The 19,722-nt window shown below is 56.8% G+C and overlaps 5 protein-coding genes and 1 non-coding gene across 7 annotated transcripts; 2 read left to right on the top strand and 4 right to left on the bottom strand.

Moving 5' to 3' along the window:
- Positions 1 to 18: 18 nt before the first annotated feature.
- DMAC1 (distal membrane arm assembly complex 1) lies at positions 19 to 1,927 on the bottom strand. Of its 2 annotated transcripts, none has more exons than XM_034775668.1 (2): positions 1,477 to 1,927; positions 19 to 1,011 (listed from the first exon to the last, which is right to left on the bottom strand). In XM_034775668.1, the coding sequence occupies exons 1-2, from the start codon at positions 1,743 to 1,745 to the stop codon at positions 978 to 980; spliced, it is 303 nt and encodes a 100-aa protein (XP_034631559.1). In that variant the 5' UTR covers positions 1,746 to 1,927; the 3' UTR covers positions 19 to 977. The 2 variants fall into 2 exon arrangements, with proteins under 2 accessions (XP_034631559.1, XP_034631560.1); XM_034775669.1 differs by having other exon boundaries at positions 1,547 to 1,912.
- Positions 1,928 to 2,866: 939 nt separating this feature from the next.
- On the bottom strand, positions 2,867 to 4,820 carry LOC117880027 (ubiquinol-cytochrome-c reductase complex assembly factor 3-like). The gene is made up of 3 exons (XM_034775670.1): positions 4,570 to 4,820; positions 4,201 to 4,376; positions 2,867 to 3,041 (listed from the first exon to the last, which is right to left on the bottom strand). Exons 1-2 carry the CDS (start codon positions 4,687 to 4,689, stop codon positions 4,242 to 4,244), a joined length of 255 nt encoding a protein of 84 aa, XP_034631561.1. The 5' UTR covers positions 4,690 to 4,820; the 3' UTR covers positions 2,867 to 3,041; positions 4,201 to 4,241.
- Positions 4,821 to 5,012: 192 nt separating this feature from the next.
- Positions 5,013 to 10,913, top strand: LOC117880024. The gene is made up of 4 exons (XM_034775667.1): positions 5,013 to 6,856; positions 7,333 to 7,543; positions 7,789 to 8,221; positions 10,433 to 10,913. The coding sequence occupies exons 2-4, from the start codon at positions 7,340 to 7,342 to the stop codon at positions 10,474 to 10,476; spliced, it is 681 nt and encodes a 226-aa protein (XP_034631558.1). The 5' UTR covers positions 5,013 to 6,856; positions 7,333 to 7,339; the 3' UTR covers positions 10,477 to 10,913.
- A 297-nt stretch (positions 10,914 to 11,210) lies between these two features.
- CSKMT (citrate synthase lysine methyltransferase) lies at positions 11,211 to 13,221 on the bottom strand. Its single transcript, XM_034775666.1, has 2 exons — positions 13,027 to 13,221; positions 11,211 to 12,111 (listed from the first exon to the last, which is right to left on the bottom strand). Exons 1-2 carry the CDS (start codon positions 13,100 to 13,102, stop codon positions 11,423 to 11,425), a joined length of 765 nt encoding a protein of 254 aa, XP_034631557.1. The 5' UTR covers positions 13,103 to 13,221; the 3' UTR covers positions 11,211 to 11,422.
- A 1,531-nt stretch (positions 13,222 to 14,752) lies between these two features.
- Positions 14,753 to 14,904, bottom strand: LOC117881128. Its single transcript, XR_004646702.1, has one exon. It is a non-coding gene; the product is annotated as a small nucleolar RNA SNORA57 (small nucleolar RNA).
- Positions 14,905 to 15,240: 336 nt separating this feature from the next.
- Positions 15,241 to 17,957, top strand: C7H11orf98 (chromosome 7 C11orf98 homolog). Its single transcript, XM_034775665.1, is given in 5 exon segments — positions 15,241 to 15,333; positions 15,335 to 15,349; positions 16,110 to 16,234; positions 16,918 to 17,015; positions 17,511 to 17,957. Coding segments are annotated over 5 exon segments (438 nt in total). The 5' UTR covers positions 15,241 to 15,255; the 3' UTR covers positions 17,633 to 17,957.
- The last annotated feature ends 1,765 nt before the right edge of the window (positions 17,958 to 19,722 follow it).

The raw sequence follows: 19,722 nt of genomic DNA, 5'->3' as shown, positions 1-19,722 counted from the left end.
GTCTGTCACTACAAGGCAGGCTTTCTAATCCTTTAATCATTCGTGTGGTTCTTCTCCAAACCCGCTCCAGCTTATTCACATGCTTCTTGAATTGTGGACACCAGAACTGGACACAGTATTCCAGCAGTGGCTGCACCAGTGCCAGCTGCAGAGGGAATAAAGCCTCTTTTCTGACATGAGATTCTCCTCAGGAGCGCCGCCAGCTTTTCTGCCGCCCTAGGCGGTGGAAGGTGCCGCCCCGCAATGCTGCCCACCACTGAAATACCGCTGCGGTCGCCACCCCCCAAATTGTAGCACCCTAGGCGACTGCCTAGGTCGCCTAATGGGTTGTGCCGGCCCTGATTCCCCTGTTCATACAGCCAAGGATCACATTATCCCTTTTGGCTAAAGCACTACACTAGGAGCTCCTAGTCAGCTGATTATCCCTGTCTTTCCGAGTCACTACTTCCTAGGATAGATTGAAATGCAATTCCTCCCCCCCCAGTTCTGAGAGTCCAGGCCCCATGGAGCCAGTTCTTGTTGAGCAGAGCCTAGCTGGAGCCAAGGGGGGGGGGGGGGTTTCAAAGCAGCAGGAGGTTAAATTAGAACTGGATGCTGGAATGAACAGAGTGAGTTAAGACAGGGGAGAAATACTGTCATAGCTCATCCCATCAGCAGGAGCTAGTCTGGGGGATTACACCAGAGGGGCAGTCTGGGGAGCTGCCATGGCATAAGGCAAGCAGAGAGGGAAGGGTTGCAGGCAGCTGTAGCTTAGTGGAGAAGAAGATGGGGATTGTAGTAATGGGGGAGTTAGGGTGGGTCTCTTCTCTCCCAGGTACCACTGTGAGGCTACTATAGTAAGAAAAAGCAAACAGTTTTCTCTTGGATTCATGTTATTGTCCCAAATACACATTGTTTGACTTGGCCAGCGCTGGTGGAGGCAGCAGCTACACCTTGTCCTGCCTTGTTTGTGCTACTTCTTCAGTTTCCCAAATGGATCAGCTAGGATGATTACGCCGCAGCAGAGGAGATCTGAAGGGGAGAAAGGCAGGAGACATCAGGGGGTGGCTGTATAGGACTGACTCTCCCCTTAAGGGCATGACCCCCCAGGAACTTAAAGGGGATGGTCAACATGTAGGTTATAATTTCCCTGGAGGTGGGGACTTGCTAGCTCATGAGCCCATATGCTCCTTAAAGCCAGCACAGAAGTAGGAGTAGTGGGAGACATGGAAGTTATCCTAACCCCTCTATGACCTATGATCCCCCTTGCCCCATACCTCAGTGACCCCCCAGTCCCAGAGAGATGGGGTAATGCCACTGACCCTTCCCTACCCTAGAGGCTGGACTGCCCCTGATGGGGGTGATTTGTATGGCTGGTCCCACGTAGCTGGTGTGGCTCTTGAACCCTGGCCTTAAGGTGACCTATAACCCCCTGCCCCCCGTCAATGACGTCACATGCCCCTGACCTCCAATACGACCTGTGACCCCAGCACTCACTGACGTGTAGGACGGTTCCCATGGAGATAGGGCACGCTCTGCCCGCCCCTGACCCCGCACGCGCACTCACTGGCTGCGAAGACGAGCTGGACGATGTTCCCTACGGAGGAGGCGATGCCCCGGCTTATGACCCTGCGCGAGCCTAGATAGACCCAGACTCCGGCCCCGATCAGCACCGAGCCGGACAGGATGCGGCAGCCCCAGCAGCTCTCGGACAGAGGCTTGGGGGGAGGCGCGGTCTCCTTGCCCTGCTCCAGGGCCTTAGACATGGCGGCGGGGACAGAAGCAGCAGGAAGAAGCCGATTCCGAAGATGGCGGCGCCCAGTGGGGAACCGGAAATACGGAAAAGTTCCTCAGGTAGCAAGGAAACCGGCAATAGAGACTTTCGTAACTCAGCGGAACCTGGCCACCGGAAGTACTGACCCAACCTATTGGGGTTCTAGGGAGCGGAAGAACGGAACAGGAAACGCTTCCCGTGAGGGTGCAGTGTCAGCGTCTAGTGTCCGTGTGTCAATGTCGCCTACTCGCTGATAGTTCCGAGCTCTGAAGAACCTACTCCCTCCCCAAACCCCTCCGTCCCTGACGGCCTCTGTGCAAGGCCCCCCTTGGGCATACCCTGATGGAAACAGTCTCCCCTCCTGGGACAGCTGCCATTGCCCCCAGAGGAATTGGAGCCCAGGCTGCACCCCAGGGAGGCTGAGGAAAGTTGGAGAGAGCCCTACAGCTGGGTCCCTCCTAGGGTGACCAGATGTCCCGATTTTATAGGGACAGTCCCGATATTTGGGGCTTTTTTTTTAATGTGGGCTCCTATTACCCCACACCTCCTGTCCCGATTTTTCACACTTGCTGTCTGGTCACCCTAGGTCCCCATAACAAGCCCTTTGTGGAGCTGAGGTAGAACCATTACATGTCCCCAGCTACATAAACATCTGGGACCAGGAGCACTGGCTGTGGGGGTAGCCCCTGGCTACTCCAGTTCCAGCATCTTCCAGCAGAGCGAGCTGGAGGGAGGGAGCTCCCAGATAGTCTAGGTCTGGCTTCTCCCAGCAGGGGTAGTGTAGGAAGCAGGACAGGAATACTGACTGTGAGAGGAGCTCTCAGGTACTCCAGAGCCAGACTCTCCCAGCCGGGTGCTGTAGGGAACACAGCATGAGCATAAGCTTGGGTTGGAAAACTTGGAATGCTCAGTAGCTGTTGCAAGGTTTTGTTTCACTTTGCCCTTTTTAATAGTGTACGTTATTGATACAGGTCTCACCCTTTACTGGGATTATCCTATAAATAATCAAACATAGTTTCTTCAGTACAATCTGAATAGATACCAGAGCAAGGGGCATAGGCCAGGGCACAAAGCAACAGGAGGCTTAATTAGTTTAGTTTTTATTTATATCAAAAACTTTATTATCTATATTAACTATTATTCAACATTACCATTATTCCTTTGTATTGCAGTAGCACCAACTCTGCTCCATTCTGGTTCTTATACAGCCCTATTCCCCGTGGTATCTGGCTTCTTTGTGAATGATGCATTAAAAGATATGACTAACATTTGCCACAGCTGGTTCTTTCTACAAGGAGGAGCAAAGGAAGATTTTTGTTACTGCTAGCATTATGGCTGTTTTTTTTTTTAGAGATGATATATTCTATGTGCGGATGTTCGCAACAGCAAGTTGGAGATGTGGCCCAGACCGTTGGAGTGGAAGATGGGGAAATTTGGTTTGATTCTTAGTTCCTGGGAGAGTTTCTTACAATCTGGGACTAGCCCCCAGGGAAGCACTATCTCCTGTGCAGACAAACTGATGCCAGAGTTCTGTTGTGCCTGAGGGGCAGAGTGCTCTGCTCTTCTTGTCCTCAAGCTTTTGGCAACTTGTGCTTAGCCATGGAGCACACTGAAGATAAGAACCAAGGCCTTGAGTTTAACTTAGGGGAAGTCAGTATAGAGGGCAGGAGGCAGGTGTGCTACACTCATGATAGCCTGTGCTGCTGAGAATACGGACTGCAGCATTCTCTACATCTAGAAGCTCCCACCAGGGACCTATGGAGAAGAGCTGGTCCCTACCCCGAGTGCACAATCCCAGTATACCATGAGAAGCAGGTACACCAAACTGACAGAAGGAAGGATAAAGCTACAATTACTTAATGTTTCTGTTGCTGAAGGCCAGTCAAGCCAGGATCCCATTGTAGGGGGAGCTTTAAAGACCTAGAGCAAATAATAGACCCTATGCCAAAGATCTTGCAATAGAAAAGCCAAACCCTCACAGGGCGATAAGGCACAACAGCAGAGTGGGAAAGGTGGAGGAATAACAAAATATCAGCCTGTGCAGTTTTTAGCCTGGTGGGAGGGGCATCTACCCCCACCAGCTGCCTGGATATTATCAAAATTCAGTTCTGTGGGAGGCATGATGATTAGCAACCCCATTGCACCAGCTGCGTTAACCACAACAACAGACTGGTCTTTACAAGGTTAGTTTATTAAAGACCTGAAAATGCTGCTTCTTTACCCCATGCTGTAGTTTTCACTCTGTCAGATCTGCATAACCCCCATACCCAGGGGGTATGACCAGGGTCTGGGAATAAGAGACAGAGGCCCCCCGGCAGCATAATGGTCACTGATCATTACAGCTGCTGACAGCCAGGGAGTGTCCATCCCATTCTGGACTGTGGAGACCACAGATGGCTTCAGGGATGGAAAATACAGCCTGCTCCATCTCAGGGGGGTCTCAGTACCAGTTGCCTTGGCTCCCATTTGGGAGGGTGATGGTCAAGTGTCACTTGCTCCAGTCCGATGAAGACCTCCGGGCCACATTCTCATTTGTTTCAGCTGCCTCTTTGATCGCTGCCATTACCAGCTCATTCTGGTGTTGCCTCTCCGCCCAGCGCAGGGGGTTTGCCTCCGGCAGCTCCTAAGGAGAGAAGGGAGTGGTCGGTGGGGGGGGGGGGGGGGCAAGGTGATTTCTAGACCTCCACCTTCTCCCTGAAAAGAGAGTGAAGCAACAATTTCTAGTTCCCTTCTCCTCCCAACCCAAGAAATGTTGGTTTCCAGGCCCCCCTGCTCTGTGACCCGCCCCAGGGGAGGTAGTTTCCAGGCCCCCTCACCTTGGCTATCTCCCGCCTGCGCTGCTCCCGCGGCGTTGCCAGCGCCCAGGCCCCGATCCCCAGCCCCGTGGTCCCAGCAACCATCAGGCTCCCCAGCACCAGGCGTCGCAGGAGTTCCATTAGGGCGCGGTATGAAAACCCCTGAGTAGCCACAGAGTTCTGGCTTCCCGGGGGATGTCGCGGACAGAAGGTAACCAGAGAGAGTGGGGGAGGGGTCCGGGCAGAGCGTCCTGTTATGCTACCATAGAGGGGCGGTATGAGCCAGGCACCACCATAGAGAGCATGCACTGTGGATAGAGCGCCCCCTTTTGCTACTATAGAGAGAAGGCGGAGTGGGGCCATAATGTTCGATTTTTGCTACCATAGAAAGGAGGGACTGGTGGGCCAGAGCGTCCCGTTGCAACCATAGAGATCAGAGGACTTATGCCATAGAGAGGGTTGTGTATCTGGTTGGGCCAGCCTATCCGCTCCCCCACTGCAGAGAGGGTGTGTGGCTGGGCCTGACGGCCCGATCTCCCACCATAGGGCAGGGGCGTGTGGGTGGCCCAGACGGCCCAGCATAAAGAGGGGTGGTGTGGGGCTGGGACGGGCCAGATGCCTGCTCCCTCATCACAGAAAGGGGTGGAGCTGTTTTGTGGCTAGGTCAGTGTGCCTGCTCTGGGGTTTTCAGTCTGGTCCTCACTGGGCAGCCCCATCTGGAGAGGCACAGAGGAGTCAGTCCCTTGCCGTGTAGATGGGGGAGTGTATTTGTGCAGGTCTCGCTCTGCCCAGGCTGCTCTCATGCTCAGCACCTACAGAGGCCTTAGTTAGTTCCACTGACCCCTCCCCCTGCCTCTTCCTGTGACTGGGCCTCCCCAGGCCAGGCTTCCCTCAGACAACCCCTAAACCTCCTGCGTCAGGGCTCCGCTGACCCCGTTCTGCATTAGTCTTGGGCAGTGCACGAGGGAAACACGAATGAGCCAAATGGATTTCATCTGATCAATCTCAGGGCTGCACATGGCCAGGGAACCTTCTGTCCTGAAGGCAGTTCTGTTGTGGTCCCTCTCCACCAGGCGGGGGGAGGAGGTGGTGATTTGTGCCATGGTCCTCCCTGGGAAGCAAGTAGGAGCAGGGGGCACCCAACCTTCTGTCTCCATCCCTCAGTGGGCAAATCATTGGTTCTGAGGCTCCACATCTTGTGGTCTGTAATGATAAAATGGTCTGGGAAGGGGTGGGGGTATTTCTCCCACAGCCCATGATGCTGTGAATGTGCCCCATAGTGGCCTCTCTAATCTGTCCAGGGCTCATCACCCCAATCCCATTAAGGCCCCTTTAAACTTTGGGAGTCATGTAATCAGGCTGTCTTAGACCTGGGCATGACAGGGAAATGGGACCATGGGGGGGCCTGGAAACTGGACAAAGCTTGAGGTGGGGCCTTCCCAATCCCAGGGGCTCTGGGGCCCTGTTCATTGCTCCATGGCTGACAAATTAATCCAGTGCTGCCCTGACCCAGTTCATGGTGAAAGCCAGCCTGTATCAGTAGCATCTGCTGACTCAATCTCTTCTCCCCTTCACCCCTAATGACTGGAGCAGCCCCAGGGATCCAGTGGCCTTGCCCCTTAGCTGGGGTGTGCAAGCTTCATGCCAGAAGCTGAGATCTGGGTCCCCTATCTGGTCTTTAAAGAGCTCCCCCACCTTCAGGGCAGCCAGTTAGCTGCTTGGGCAGTTCCCATGAGGTCACTGGGTGATTAACTGAGCCCTGATTCCAATCCTCCCCTCATGTTATTATCCCTGTTCTGGGACAACTCCCGCCCAGGGCAGCACCTGCCCCCGCCCCTATCTGATCTGGGCTCCCACCTTAGTCTGTAGGTGCAGGGGTTGGGAACATCTCCCTGGAGCAGGCAGCCCTCATAGTGTGGGGGATGGGGTTGAGAGTGCAGTCCAGGGAGGAGGGGATCCAAGAAGAGAGCACTCTCCCTGGGTTGGGGAGTATTGAATGCAGGGGGGATCCAAGAGCTGGGAGTACAGGGGGGCCCAGCAGGGATGCTCTTGTCAGGTTGGGGGGCACTGACAATGCAGGGGGTCCTAGTGGGGAGCACTGACTAGAGGAATCCAGCCCCCCATCCCTCTATCCCAGCCCCTCCCTCCCCTCCCCCCGGCACCATAGGGCTGTTGTGCCCAGAGGATTAGCTTGGTGTCAGGACAAAGCGCTTATGGTGCCTGGAGCATCTGTCAGCTCCTTGCCCTGGGGACTGCTGGGCCCTGTAATCCCCGCACATCCTGCGATGGCCCAGGGTAGCGCCTGATGGTGAGTGACCGACCGGGGTGCTGAGAGTGGGGGTGTCACCGCAGGCACAAACTCCCTCTGTCCCCATAATGGGGCTTCTCAGGGAGGAGGGGGGTGATAGTCTAGCTGAAAGGGGGAGGTGACCCCTGGCAAGGTTCGGGGTGTCACAGTGAGGCTCTTTGGGGCAGGGAAGTGCTCTCCCCCAGGGGAAGAGCTGGGAGCCCCAGTGTGTGGGGTCTGGTGGGCTCGGGATCCCCCACAGGGGAAGGACCAGGAGTCCCAGTGTGTGTATATGGGATTCTGTGGTGTGGGGAATCCTTCCCTCCTTCCTCCCCCCCCCCCAAAAAAAAATCTGGTGAAGGGCCTGAATTCCCAGTGCAGAGGTGTCTGAACTTTAGGGCTTGGATCCTGGGGAATAGACGTGGGGCTTAACCCTGGCTGGGTGGAGGAAGGAGACGGGGCCATTCCCAGCTCTGACTCCCAGTTTCTACCCCCAGCATCGCCATGGCTGAAGGAACTCGGGATTGTAGTGGTGCTCCATCCCAGGCAGTGCTGACCCCTGGTGAGGCCTGCACCCCCATCCAGCTACCTGTGGCAACCCCAGGGCGGAACAGCCTGGCCCAGCCCCACGGCACTGACCAGGAGATGCAGTGGCTATCAGAAGTGGGAAGGAGTCTCATCCAGACAGAGCCTCCTGCACAGAACCAGGTGAGACACCCCCTTCCTGGGACATCCCCCCACTGGGTCCCCTGGGATGAGGCCCCCATGGAGAGCTAGGTGAGCCCTCAGGACAGAGCCCCCTGTGCTGCTGCCCCCACCTCCTGTAGATCAGATCCAGACCCCAATTCTCATATCAGGGCCTCACTGCCCTGCCTTCCTCCCCGCCATTCCAGGTCTCTGGGTAGCTAGGCTCCCCCAGAGCCCAAACCAACCCCCTTGTCCTCTGTTCCCAGTTCTTCCTGGAGCCGTGTGAGATGGGCAAAGGCGCCCCTACGGGGCCATGTGAGGGGTTGTGCAAAGGTCCCCCTGAGGAGATGTGCGAGGCGATGTGCGAGGATCCCCCCAGGGAGCCCTGCGAGGTGGCGTGCGTGGAGCTGTGTGAGGACATTCTTCCCTGGGAGCTGTGCAGGGATCCCCCCATGGAGCCATGTGAAGGGCTGTGCAAGGAGATGTGCAAAGATCCTCCCCCCAGGAAGCCATGCCAAGGCCCCCTTGGAAGTCCAGTGCAGGGGAAGGCCCGGCTGCCGTCCATCGTGGTGGAACCCACAGAGGCAGGAGAGGTGGAGAGCGGGGAGCTGCGCTGGCCCCCAGATGACTTCCTGCTGCTGGAGGGTGAGGACGAGCTCTTCACTGATGAAGAGGAGCAAGCAGCAGAGCCCGGGCCCGGTGAGTCTGGCGGGCAGGGCTGGGGCCTGGAGAGTGGGGGGCAGGGCCTGGAGAGTCTGGGGGCAGGGCTGGGAGAGTCTGGGGGGCGTGGCCATGCAAGGGGGAGAGGGGCTCAACAGGACCCTGGGATACAGACCAGAACCCTTTGTTTTGGAGGCACCTCAGGATCTGGGCTCCCCAGCCTCCATGGCGAGAGCCCCATTGGGAGGGGAGGGTGGCCCCATAAAGCTCTGGGGGGTGGGATGGTGCTGCAGGAGCCCCTCCCCCATTCAGTGTATCTATGAGGCTATTGGGGGGTCAGGGCGTGGGGCTGGCCCTGCTCTCCATCTCCATTCAGTGCCTCAGCCATGGTCAAATTGTGAGGGGAGTGTGGAGGGGATCCAGCTGGCTGCTGAGGCCTAGGGGCCACTGGGGCCTTGAGGGAAGCTGCCAGAGGAGCTAGAGGAGGCAAAAAGGCGGGGAGGGGCTTGTCAGTGCCTGGAAATGTACCAAAATAGCTCCTTGGACATTCTGGAGTGAAAGGGCCGTGATCCTGCTTAGCTCAGTCCACGCCCAGTGTCCACATGGGGCTTATTCCGAAATAGCTAGTGGGTCAATTTCCAAGAGCAGACAAGCCCTAGGAGGGATTTTCCTCTGTACAGGGTATTGGTGAGCCTGATCCTGGGGCTCTGAGGGCCACATCGGAGAATTGGAGGGGATCTGGAGGGCAGGAGAAAACACCTGCCAGTGGGAGACTGAAATAACTTGACCTGTTTAGCTCAGGTGTCTGAGGCCTTTGCGGGGAGAAAACAGCAGATAGAGAAGGGCTTGAACTGCACAGAGGCAGGCAGAACAAAAACAGTGGCTGGAAGCTGAAGTCAGAGTAACTCAAGTTAGAAACAAGGCCCAAATTTGTCCCAGGACAGGCGATTGACCATTGGAACAAGCTCCCCAGGGCAGGGGTGGAGTTTCCATCTCTAGTCCAGGCTGGCTTCCTCTCTGGAAGGCTCTTCAGTCAAATACGAATGATTAGGCTCAATGCAGGAGTGTCTGGGGGACATTCTCCAGCCTGTGCTACACAGGAAGGCAGACTACATAATCTAAAGGTCCCTTCTGGGCTTACATTCTCAGCCTCGGGGAATGATTCTGCCACTTATTCCCAGGGCCCACAACTTGGATGACTGAGTTGCTGTTTGACAGTCTTCTTAGAGCAGTGCCCTGCCAGATTTGATGCAGTGCCCTTTACCTTTTCCCACAATGCAATGAATAGGCAGTAGGTTTAAAACAAGCAAGAGGAGGTGTTCACGCCTGTGGAATCCATTGTCTGGGGATGTAGTGAAGGCCAAAAGTATAACTGGGTTCAGAAAATAATTAGATGAATGCACGGAGGACAGGCCCATCAGTGGCTATTAGCCAAGATGGTCAGGGACACAACCCCATGCTCTGGGTGTCCCTGAACCTCTGACTGCCAGAAGCTCGAGAATCAGACACTGGTGGATCTCTCCAGCATTGCCCTGTTCTGTACACTCGCCTTGAAGCTCTGATACTGGTCACTGGTGGAGACGGGATACTGGGCTAGATGGACCTTTGCTCTGACCCCATATGGTAGCTCCTGTGTTCGTATGACCTTTCCCTTGGGGTAGGCACCTTTCAGACGTTCTTCGGGCTATTGCAAGGTGCCCTCTGCGAGGACTGGCGCAGGATGCCACAGCTCGCTTACTGCCTGGCCGCCCAGCTGGTCAGAGCTTAAGAGGGTCTCTGTGACCCATAAAGTCCTGGGACCGTCCTGCCCAAGGGGCTGTTGCGTCTCTCCTTGGGCCATCCTGCTGTGACTGTGATCAGCAGGGATGTCTGAGCTGGGGCCCTCTCACTGAGGGTGCAGCTGGCAGGGCATTCTCTGCCAGGGCTCTGGCCCCTTCGACTTTGCCCCCCACCTATAGTTTGAGTTAGTCAAAGCCACCAGGCCGCGAGGCGTTGGGGAGGGGTCTGTTAACGCTGCTGGCATGGAGCTGGATGGTTAATGGAGCTTGGTCTGGCAGCTTGTGAGGGTAAGGGGAGGAGAGGGACCTGGGGAGAGGGTTGGAGGAGCGTTCAGCTTGGGGGAGGGGCCTGGGGAGCACAGAGGGGAGGGGCTTAGTATTTAAATAGATATTATCCTAACAGGGCCCCACATTACCTCCTGTGCTGCCCCAAAGGCTCTGACCTCAGGCCTCTCCCTGCACTTTGTTTCAGGCCCCCCTGCTCTGGAGAGTACCCTGGATGAAGTGCTGCTGTGAGGCTGCTAGGGGCAGAGAGGACCCCACTCCCCGCCTGGCTCCAGACCCCACTAGAAACCCAGCTGTAGCCTGGGGAGGGAGAACGTAGCTCAGGACACCCTCCCCAGGAGCTGGACAGCAGCAGGAGGGGATGGGCCCCCTGCCACCAGAACCTTAGGGGGCAGAATAAGACCAGCCTGGCTGCCTGGAGCTCCCTCCTTGCTGGATCCAGTGCCCCTCATCTGTGAGCAAGAGACAACCTGACTTTGATCTGGGACAGCAGCACCACGGGGCACGCATTGCCCCCACCACCTCCAGGAGCTGGGGCCCAGACTGGGCACCTGCTCTGTATGGACAGTGGGGACCCAAGGCTCAGGGGGGCCAACCGCCTGCGGGGTTTGTGCTGGTGGGTATAAGCTGCCCCCTCCTCCCCTGCTGAGCTCAGCAATAAAAGGTTCCTGTCCTAGCTGTGATGTCTCACTGTGAAGTGGCTGGTGAGGCCCGGGGAACAGGTGTAGTGTCTCAGTGGGGCTGGGCTCCTGGGGGCTGCGAGCTCCACACTCTTCAAGCCCAGGTGGTGGCTCATCTGTGGGGATGGAGGGAGGCAGCAATACCTGGGCACCTGCAGCTGGGGTGTGGGGCCCCTGGCTGATGCAGTAGGAGGGGGCTGCTGTTCAAGGGAGGAGTTGCCCACTATGGGGGTGACCACCCCTAGATGTAGGGGGATAGAGTACCGAGCCAGACTCCAGCAAGGTGCTAATTCCTTTATTAATGATTCTCCAGCTGGCTTGGGCACCCCCACCCTGAGCACATGCTGCTGTGGAAGTCCCCTGGCACATTAACTGGAGGCACCATCCCCTTAGTCCCTAATGCTCCCAACCCTGAGTCCTGAACTCCCTTTGGGCAGGGTCCCCAATTCCCCACCCCCATATCCATGGCCCCATAGTCCAGGGTCTCCTGTGCCCTCCTAGTTCAGTGCCCCAGTGGTTGGTGTCTCTAGGGCCGGCCGGCAGAGCGTGTAGACATAGTAGCATATGCCACCAATGTGCCTGACTTCCTGCACTGTCACGCCAGGCCCCCCAGCCTGCTCCAGGAAAGGGACCCTGGCATCTGGGTCCTCGTCTGAAAACTGCAGCAAGCTGCCCCCAGGGCGCAGCACCCGCAAGCACTCAGCCACCAGCCGCCCAGCCTGGCCTGGCCCCTGGGGGCAGCGCAGCAGTGAATCACACGTGCCCTTGTCCAGCACCAGGTGGAAAGTACCATCCCCAAAGCCACCCCCCTCAAGGTCAGTGGCATCAGCCACATGGAGGTGAAGCTGGGAGAGGGGGTGTCGGGGTGGGGGGACCTCCTGGAGCAGCCGGTGAAGAGACCTGATGGCCACAGGGGACACATCCACACAGGAGATGTGGACAGGGTGTGGGGAGTCTCGGTATAGCCCCAGGCCCAGATCCGAAGTGCCACAGCCCACGTCGAGCACCCGAGTGGGGCTGGGATTAGGTTCAGGGGGGCCGCAGCCCCGCAGGGTTGGGAGCAGGAGCCCGGAGATGGCCCTGTAGTCGAAGAACCAGTTGAAATGGCTGGGGGTGCCAGCTGTGTCCTGCTGTGTGTAGAAGCGGTCCCATGTACCGGGCTGGGCCATGTTGTGGAGCAGGCCATCTGCGGGGAGGAAAGAGGGGTCAGTCCATGGGATGGGGAGTCGGTAGGGGGAGGGGGGAAGATCCCAGCAGGGCCCACAGGGAGGGGTCTGAAGCGCTATAGAGCTGGGATTGCCCAGTCTCAGCTCAGGCCTAGGCTGGGAAGGGTGGATCCCAGCCCTGTGGAGTTATGCTGGAGGGGTATGGGAGAGCCCCTGCAGCCCCTGCAGACTCCCTTTGGGTGGCTGGGTGATGCAGATGGTGCAACCCTATCCTGGAGCAACCCTACACAGAGCCCACATATGCTGCGGAGCTGGGGATGAGGTAAGTGAGACTGAATGCTCCATTTCTGGGGCTGTGATCCCCCTGCCAACTGGCCCCATAGTGCTAGGACCACCCCTCCCCCCAGTCTGATTCCCTCTCCCCCATCATAACCCAGCCTGACTCCATATGACCAGGATCCTCACCTCTCCCCCAAATAACCCCATAGGGCAAGGACCCTTCCCACCCCTGTCACCCAATCTGATCCCATCTCCCCACCTTACCCATAGGGCTGAGATCCCCATCTCCCCCACCCCTAGGCTAACCTCATAGGGCTGGGCCCCAACTGTGTGAGGCCAGGACCCCCATCTTCCCCCCAACCTATCACCCCTATACCTCCCAGCCTTACCCCATGGGCCCACCTCATCTCCCATGCCCCCAGCATGATAGTCTAAACCAATGGGACTACGACCCCTGCCTTCTGCCCCTACAATTGATCCAATGGGCCTGGGAACCCCCATCCCTCCAGGCCTCACTCCATGGCCCCCCTCCCCCTGAACATGCCTGTGCCTTTCCCGGTGTCGTCGGAGACCCCTGGCAGCGGCACCCACTGTGGAGACCGGACACACCCGAGCCCATCCTGCCTAGACCACCCCGCCGGGGAGCCGGCACCCACCTGCCCAGGAGCAGAGCGGCCGGAGCAGGGTCCCCAGGGCCGGGCCGCCCCGCGGGAGGAGCATGAGCGCTGCCATGCGGCGGCTGCCTAACCCCGGACTCCCGCTCCTTGGGGTGCGGCGGGGCCTCGCTGCCCAGCCCCGCCCACTTCATGCGGCCCTGTGCTCGGGGAGGCAGGGCCTGGAGACTAATCCCCGCTCAGGGACCCAGCCCTGAGCTCCGCCCCCCCATCTGTAACTCGAGCCTGCCCGCGGGCCTGAGAGCAGGTTCCCATCCCCCCCTCAGTGAAGCTACGTGGCTTTGGTCACAGTAAGCAGCAGCGGGGGATTAGCCTCTTGCTGGCCCCCCTCTACTCCATGGCTGGGCAGCCCCCGCCCTAGGAGCTGCGCAGCCTAACGAGCCCCAGGGGGCCCCTGCCGCCCATTAGCGAGGGGCTGGTTCATGGCCAGAGAGCAGGGTTCAGTTTCACAGGGATATTTTCCTCGCTCAGGCAGCTTGGTCTCCACCACGTCCCCTCCCAGAAACGGCTGAGGCCAGCCAGCGCTTTAACACGAACGCCCCCCATGGTGTCCCGCAAACAGAATCAACCAACAAGAGGGTTTGAACTCCATTCAAATCTTTATTAGCACAAAGAGCATGTTCATTGAGCTTTAGTGCAAGGCGTTCACGCGACCTCTTCCCCAGCACTTCTGATCAGAGGCACCTGCTTTGCCAAGGTCAGGATCTCTTCAAGCCCCATGCTACAGAGGCGTTAATGAAGGCGAGAACGAGACTTACCAAGATCACCCAGCAACAGAGCAAAGAATAGAACCAAGGCCACCTGACTCCCACTACAGGAGTCTATCCAATAGGCTGCACTGCCCCCTCCAGGCAGAACCCCGGCTCAGCCCTCACCCCACAAGCCCGCCTACGCAAAAACGTGCACTACTTCAAACTAGAATACCTCACCTCTGTTTAAAAGCAACTTCACTTAACACTCTACTCTGCCCAACAGATGTAAGCCAAATAGAAACAAAGTTGGTTAAATTTAAGTCCCCAGGACCTCTTTGCTAAATTGTGCAAACAGACAAGTCTGAACAGTTACCCGCCCCATATCGGTGTCATCTTGGACCCGGAGCATTAGCTCTTCCACAGAGGGACTGGGGGCACATTTTCAAAAGGGCTACGTGACACAGAAGCCTAATATCCCGTTTTCAAACTACCTGGGTACTTAAGAACCAGTCCCATTAATTCATGTGGGCTCAGCACCCCTAGGTCCACCACTATCAGCCCCCTGAAAGGAGTATTAATTCCACCCCTCCATTGAGCTCAAGTCTGAGCCCAAGCCGCATGGGGCCAGTTGTAAACCAAGCTAGATGCTATTGTTTGCATGAGGGGTCCCTGCCCTAGGAGCTCACAGCCCCAGGCAAACACACCCGCAGAATCAGTCTCAGCCCCTCCTTAGGCAACAGGTCTCCTAGAGGCATCAGGGCAGCTCTGGAGAGGGGGTTGCAATAACGTCGTGTCTGGTTCCAAGCCCCAGCATCGGTGCGCTCTAGCGACAGGAGTAGAGCTGAGTCCTCCCGGCCTTGTGAGAGCCTGAGAAAGAAAAAGAGATTCGTAAGAAACCCCCTCCCCATGATCTGTCACCAGGGCCAGCCACCCGCGACCCCTACCACGGAGGGTTACCCCCACCCCTCAGGAGAGCCCCCTAGTCTGGCACGCAGCCTCCCCACGGGGCCGCAGCTGCGTGTCCCGGTGCTTGAGGATAGAACCAGCAGATGGGGAAGCCGCTGGCACCGAAGACAGAACACCGGGGGGGGATGGGATCCCCTTCCTCTGCCTCCGGAGCATTACAGAGCCGGGCACCGCATCGCCCGGGCCTGCCAAGAAAAGGAGGCGCCGTCCTAGGACCCCCAGAACGCTGCTCCCCGATGTCCAGCCACCGCTGGTCGTCCCCGTTCGGACCTCAACCAATCACCGCTCTCACCTTAGATCCCCAGATCGGCCGAAAAATTGTCACTAGAAACGTACGCCGCGCCTTATCCTGGCTGCTTATAAGGCAGGCCAGGGAGGGACTCCACGTGCCAGGGCAGGGGCGTGGTCTAGTGCACCTTCGTTGTGACTGGCCAGCCGGCCTCCCAATCAGAGAGCTGCATCCGGCTCTACCCAATCAGAGAACGCGTTGCGAATTCAAATCCCCAGCGCGGCCGGACGAAGGTAGGACACGTGTATGGGGGAGGCGGGAGGAATGAACCGGAAGACAAGTGTGATGATCACATCACGTGGCGTAACCTTCCAGAACCTGGAAGTGCTTTCGTCGGGGGTTGCGAGACCGGGCTCACGTGGGTGCAGCATGGGGACCCCAGGAGGGAAAATCAACCGGCCCCGAACGGTGACTGAGAGCCGCCCCAGCCCTACCCCCGGGGCTCTCCCCAGGGTACCCCACCCGGTGCCCTCCCAGTCCCCATAATCATCCAGTCCCTCATTGGTCTTGTACGGGATCCCCCTCGTGGTCTCAAACCATCTCCTGGGGGTCCTCTCTGGCCCCTCTATTGCCCCCATAACTGAGCCCTGCCTCTCCCTTTGCGACACGCCCAGTCGCTCCTCAGATCCCCTTTGGCGGGTTCCCCCTTCGCATTATCTTGTCTTGGACCCTTCCCCCCCCCCCCGGAAATCGTACACCCTGATCCCCAGTTCTGAAACATATTGTCTCCTTGGGACACCAGCCCCATCACCCTTTTCCCCCACACATAGCTCTGATCTACGGTATTTCTGCAGTGCTGAGCCCCAGGCCCTTGCTCCCTGCCTCCCCCAACCCTGGGTTGGAAACAGGGGTGGTGGGCGGGAGGATTTTATTTCTCTCCAACCCCCAAATTCTCTCTGGCTCCCAACAAGCTGGGGACCATCAGACCCTCCCTCCTCTGGCATTGTCATTTGCTAAGTGTTTTATGATCTGGTTTCTATACTGTTTTGCTGGGTCTGTGACTTTGTGTCCTGTGCACTCCCTGCCTTCCACCTGTGGTTTCCTAGCCCCATGGCTGCTCCAGAGGTGCTACTGGTGCCAGGTGGTGAGTTAAGAGCCTTGTGCTTTTCCTCCCTTAGGAGCTGAAGAAAAACCTCTTCAAAAGACGCCGGGTTTTAAGCAAAGAGAAAAGAAGGAAGCACCAGATCACAGGAGCTGTGGTGGACGAGGGACTGATCACCATCCACCACCTGAAGAAGCGTGCGTGAGTCCCCCTTCCAGATGCTGCTCTGCGACGGAGGGCCAGGGAAGGGCATTTAACTATCCCAGCTCAGAATAACAACAAGGAGTCTGGTGACACCTTAATGACTAAGAGACTAAAGTAACTTTCACTCTATGCATCTGAAGAAGTGAGGTTTTTACTCACGAAAGCTTATACCCAAATAAATCTCAGAGTAACAGCCGTGTTAGTCTGTATCCGCAAAAAGAAGAACAGGAGTAAGGTGCCACAAGTACTCCTGTTCTTCTTTTTCCAAATAAATCTGTTAGTCTTTAAGGTGCCACCAGCCTCCTTGTTGTTTTTGTAGATACAGACTAACACGGCTACCCCCTGATATTTGACACCAGCTCAGAATAAGCTCAGCGGCCCCTAGAAACATTCAGGCCTCACCATCTCTTCAGGCACCTGGGCTCTATCCCCAGCTTTGGGAGGGTTGTGGGGTCTAGTGGTTAGAGCAGGGGGCCCTGGGATCCAAGGCTCTTGGGTTCTGTTCCCAGCTCTGGGAAGGGGGTGGGGTCTGTGGTTTTAACATGCTGCTCTCCCTGTTACCATTGGACTCCAGTGAGCACCTGCAGCTGGGAGGTAGTAGACGCTGCTGATTCAACTGCTTCTTCTGGTTCCTGCCCCGTCTCAGGGTGTAATATGGCTTTGGGTATCTCCCCCCACAGTTCCAGCTCACGAGCCAACATCACCCTCTCAGGGAAGAAGCGGAGGAAGCTGATGAAGCAGATCCGTCATGCTGCCAAGGAGAAAGCCACCATGCAGGGTAACCCCTTCTTGGCTGTGACCCATGAGGCTTGGGGGAGGGTGTGTGTGGTCAGGGTCCTGAAATGGGTGAGTAACCCAAAGGGGGCCAATGAAGCTAAGAGCAGGGATGGACAGACTCTGCTCTGAAGAGGGGGCAAAGTTCAGGGTCTTCCGGCTCCTAAAATCTCATGATACTCACAATCCCCAGAATCTTCTGGGGCTTCCTGGCTAGTCCAGCGTCCATAATGCTGGACTAGGCCACGGATGGGATCAAATTCCTGCCTCCGCCACAGACTCCCTGTATGACTTTGGAGGAGTCACTTCATCTCTTTGAGCCTCAGTTCTTAGTCTGTCCAGTGGGGATAATTATGTTTCCTTTCTCCCACCCTGTTTAAATGGGAAGCAGGGACTCTCTTCTCTGTGACGGGGGCCCCCTTGCATCTTGGCCGGGCGTGACAGAGATTACAATACTGTTATCTGCGCACAAGTGATTTTCCTTTTCTCTTGAGCAAAGTTGAAGCTGTGAACCTGGCACAGACAAAAAAAATCACCGGCAGTGGGAGGAGAAAGAAACTTGCAGCCTCCCAAGACGTGGAGATGAAGGAAGCAGAGGCTGGGCCAGGACTGGACAGCTGAACCACCGACTCCAAAACTTGGAATTTGCCCCACCCTTGCTTGCTGCATTGATGCCTGCAGCTCTGTGACTTTCCAGCCTCCTTGGGGCAGAGAGTGTCTTGTTCTCATTCTCCTGGCTCTGTTCTATGCCGGACCCTGGGTGAATGGTCAGCTCCCAGCGTCTCTGGCCTCTACCTGCTTTTCTAGAGCTGAAGCAATGCCAATCCCATCTCTGTGGGAAGTGACTGGCTGAACTGGAGCTTTGACGTGTGACTCAATGGTATCCTGTGAAAGAAATAAAATCATGGCTGGTCCCTCCGTGGGGCCAGAGGCACTTGGTATCTCAGCTTGTTTGCGCTGCTGCCTTTGGGGCTTTTCCATTGCGCCCCTCATCCCAGCAGTCTGTGTTGAGCATGGCAGCTGTAAGTCAGGGTCGAGAAGGGGGCTTTGTTTGTGGGAGGGAAGGGGACAGTGGCTGTGTATGAAATGAACCTTACCATCTCCCTCTGGCCTGACCCCTAGAGGGACAAGCAAGGGTGGGAGGGGCTTTTTTGGTAATGAATAGTCTCCTTCTGCTTGGCCTTTAGGAGATAGGAACTGAGCTGGGCTAGGTGGGTCTCAGGGCAGTGGTTGTGGTGGGTCATTCCCCTTCAGGTGGAGCATCAGGAGGGCTCCTTCTGGGGCAGGGGCTGACTGCTGCGAGTGTCTGTAGGGAAGCTCACAGTTGTCTTAGTACAGCCATGACCAGGTGCAGCAGGGAGCCTGTTCCCTTTATTGGCTGAACACTCAGGGAACCTTCTCCAGCCCCGGTTAGCAATAAGCAGACTCGGGGAACATGCTGGCATGATGGTTTCCTTGGCAGGAGGGGATGCTGCCCAGATGCAGAGGGATCCCTTCAGATCATACACTAAGGGGTGAGGGGTCAGAAGGAACTGTGGGAAGAGGTCAAGGAAGCTCCTACCTTACAGCTACTGCTGGACTGCACAGTCTGTATGAGGTGGTAGGGGTGCGTGACTGAAGCTGGGTATCACACCTGGGGTAAAGAGGGGCCAGATGTATTATTATTGCCACTAACAGCATCAAACTGCGTCAGGGCAGTGCCAAGATGTTCCCCTCTAAGCCTACAGGCAGGATTGCCCAGTGGGCGCAACATGCTATGCATTATCTAAATCAACAGGGATCTTGGTGCTGGAGACAAGAGACTGGGGGATCACTACTGGTGCATGAATGAGGCAGGACGCTGGCCTGAAGGGGCCACATCAGCCAGCTCGGAAACCCAGCCCTGCTCCTACTTTCATTAGTCACTGACAAGGCTTCTATGGATGGCAGGAGGCTAGGTAGAGCCCTGCGCAGATACAGAAATTTGGATCCACAAAGATGGCAAACAATACAACCACATCCATGGATGCAGATATCTCTGGATCTAAAGCAGATATCTGCAAATTTGATGGTCTCTAGGGATAGGCATGTGCTTTATTGTCCCAATTGGGAGGGCAGGTCCCTTGGCAATGCTGTCCTGCGGGGACTTGGGGTGGGAGGGACTTACAGTGGCTGTCCCAGCACTGGGGGGTTTGCAGTGGCTGGAGGGCGGTAGTGCTATCTTGGGGATCCAGGTTGTCCCTCAGTTCTAGCCTTGCTGCCAGACCTAGCACTAGTGTTTGGTACAAACCATAACAAACCCTCCTGTGCTGGGGGATGGGGGAAGACACCCAAAAGTGAAACCCTTTCGCATGGGAACCCAACAAGGCTTAGATGCCCCCAGCCTAGATTTCTGCTCAGTCTCCATCCCAGATCAAATCCGCCTGCCCCAGGTAAGAGATATCTCTCTCTCTCTCTCTCTCCAGACCAGACCCTCAACTCACCACCAACCTCAGAGCCTCCCTACTCCCCACAATTCAGAAGGTGGCAAATCTCCAGTGCAGGACCCACCATCCAAACCCCCAAATCCCCCCAGCTGAGCATCTCTTCCTGGCCTGCCCCCAGCTCAGCACCCAACCCATCAGCCAGATCCCCAAATCCATTCCCTAGTGAGACACCCCATCTAGCCCATTTCCACCAACCTTGCACCCTCCCTGGCCTGATCATCATCTCCCCAACGTACCGGGGCAGGA

Source organism: Trachemys scripta, chromosome 7, assembly GCF_013100865.1.
Source record: "Trachemys scripta elegans isolate TJP31775 chromosome 7, CAS_Tse_1.0, whole genome shotgun sequence".
NCBI lineage: Eukaryota > Metazoa > Chordata > Testudines > Emydidae > Trachemys > Trachemys scripta.
The sequence above is the reverse complement of the archived record's forward strand: the minus strand, read 5'-3'. Positions and strand labels throughout refer to the sequence as shown.

Coding starts and splice junctions, on each gene's coding strand:
- DMAC1 (XM_034775668.1), bottom strand. CDS start 1,745: ATGTCTAAGGCCCTGGAGCAGGGCAAGGAGACCGCGCCTCCCCCCAAG. Junction 1,012..1,476: donor GGGAACCGTCCTACACGTCA/GTGAGTGCTGGG, acceptor TCTCCCCTTCAG/ATCTCCTCTGCTGCGGCGTA.
- LOC117880027 (XM_034775670.1), bottom strand. CDS start 4,689: ATGGAACTCCTGCGACGCCTGGTGCTGGGGAGCCTGATGGTTGCTGGG. Junction 4,377..4,569: donor GCAGGCGGGAGATAGCCAAG/GTGAGGGGGCCT, acceptor TTCTCTCCTTAG/GAGCTGCCGGAGGCAAACCC.
- LOC117880024 (XM_034775667.1), top strand. CDS start 7,340: ATGGCTGAAGGAACTCGGGATTGTAGTGGTGCTCCATCCCAGGCAGTG. Junction 7,544..7,788: donor AGCCTCCTGCACAGAACCAG/GTGAGACACCCC, acceptor CTCTGTTCCCAG/TTCTTCCTGGAGCCGTGTGA. Junction 8,222..10,432: donor AGCAGCAGAGCCCGGGCCCG/GTGAGTCTGGCG, acceptor ACTTTGTTTCAG/GCCCCCCTGCTCTGGAGAGT.
- CSKMT (XM_034775666.1), bottom strand. CDS start 13,102: ATGGCAGCGCTCATGCTCCTCCCGCGGGGCGGCCCGGCCCTGGGGACC. Junction 12,112..13,026: donor GCCGCTCTGCTCCTGGGCAG/GTGGGTGCCGGC, acceptor TCCTCCCCGCAG/ATGGCCTGCTCCACAACATG.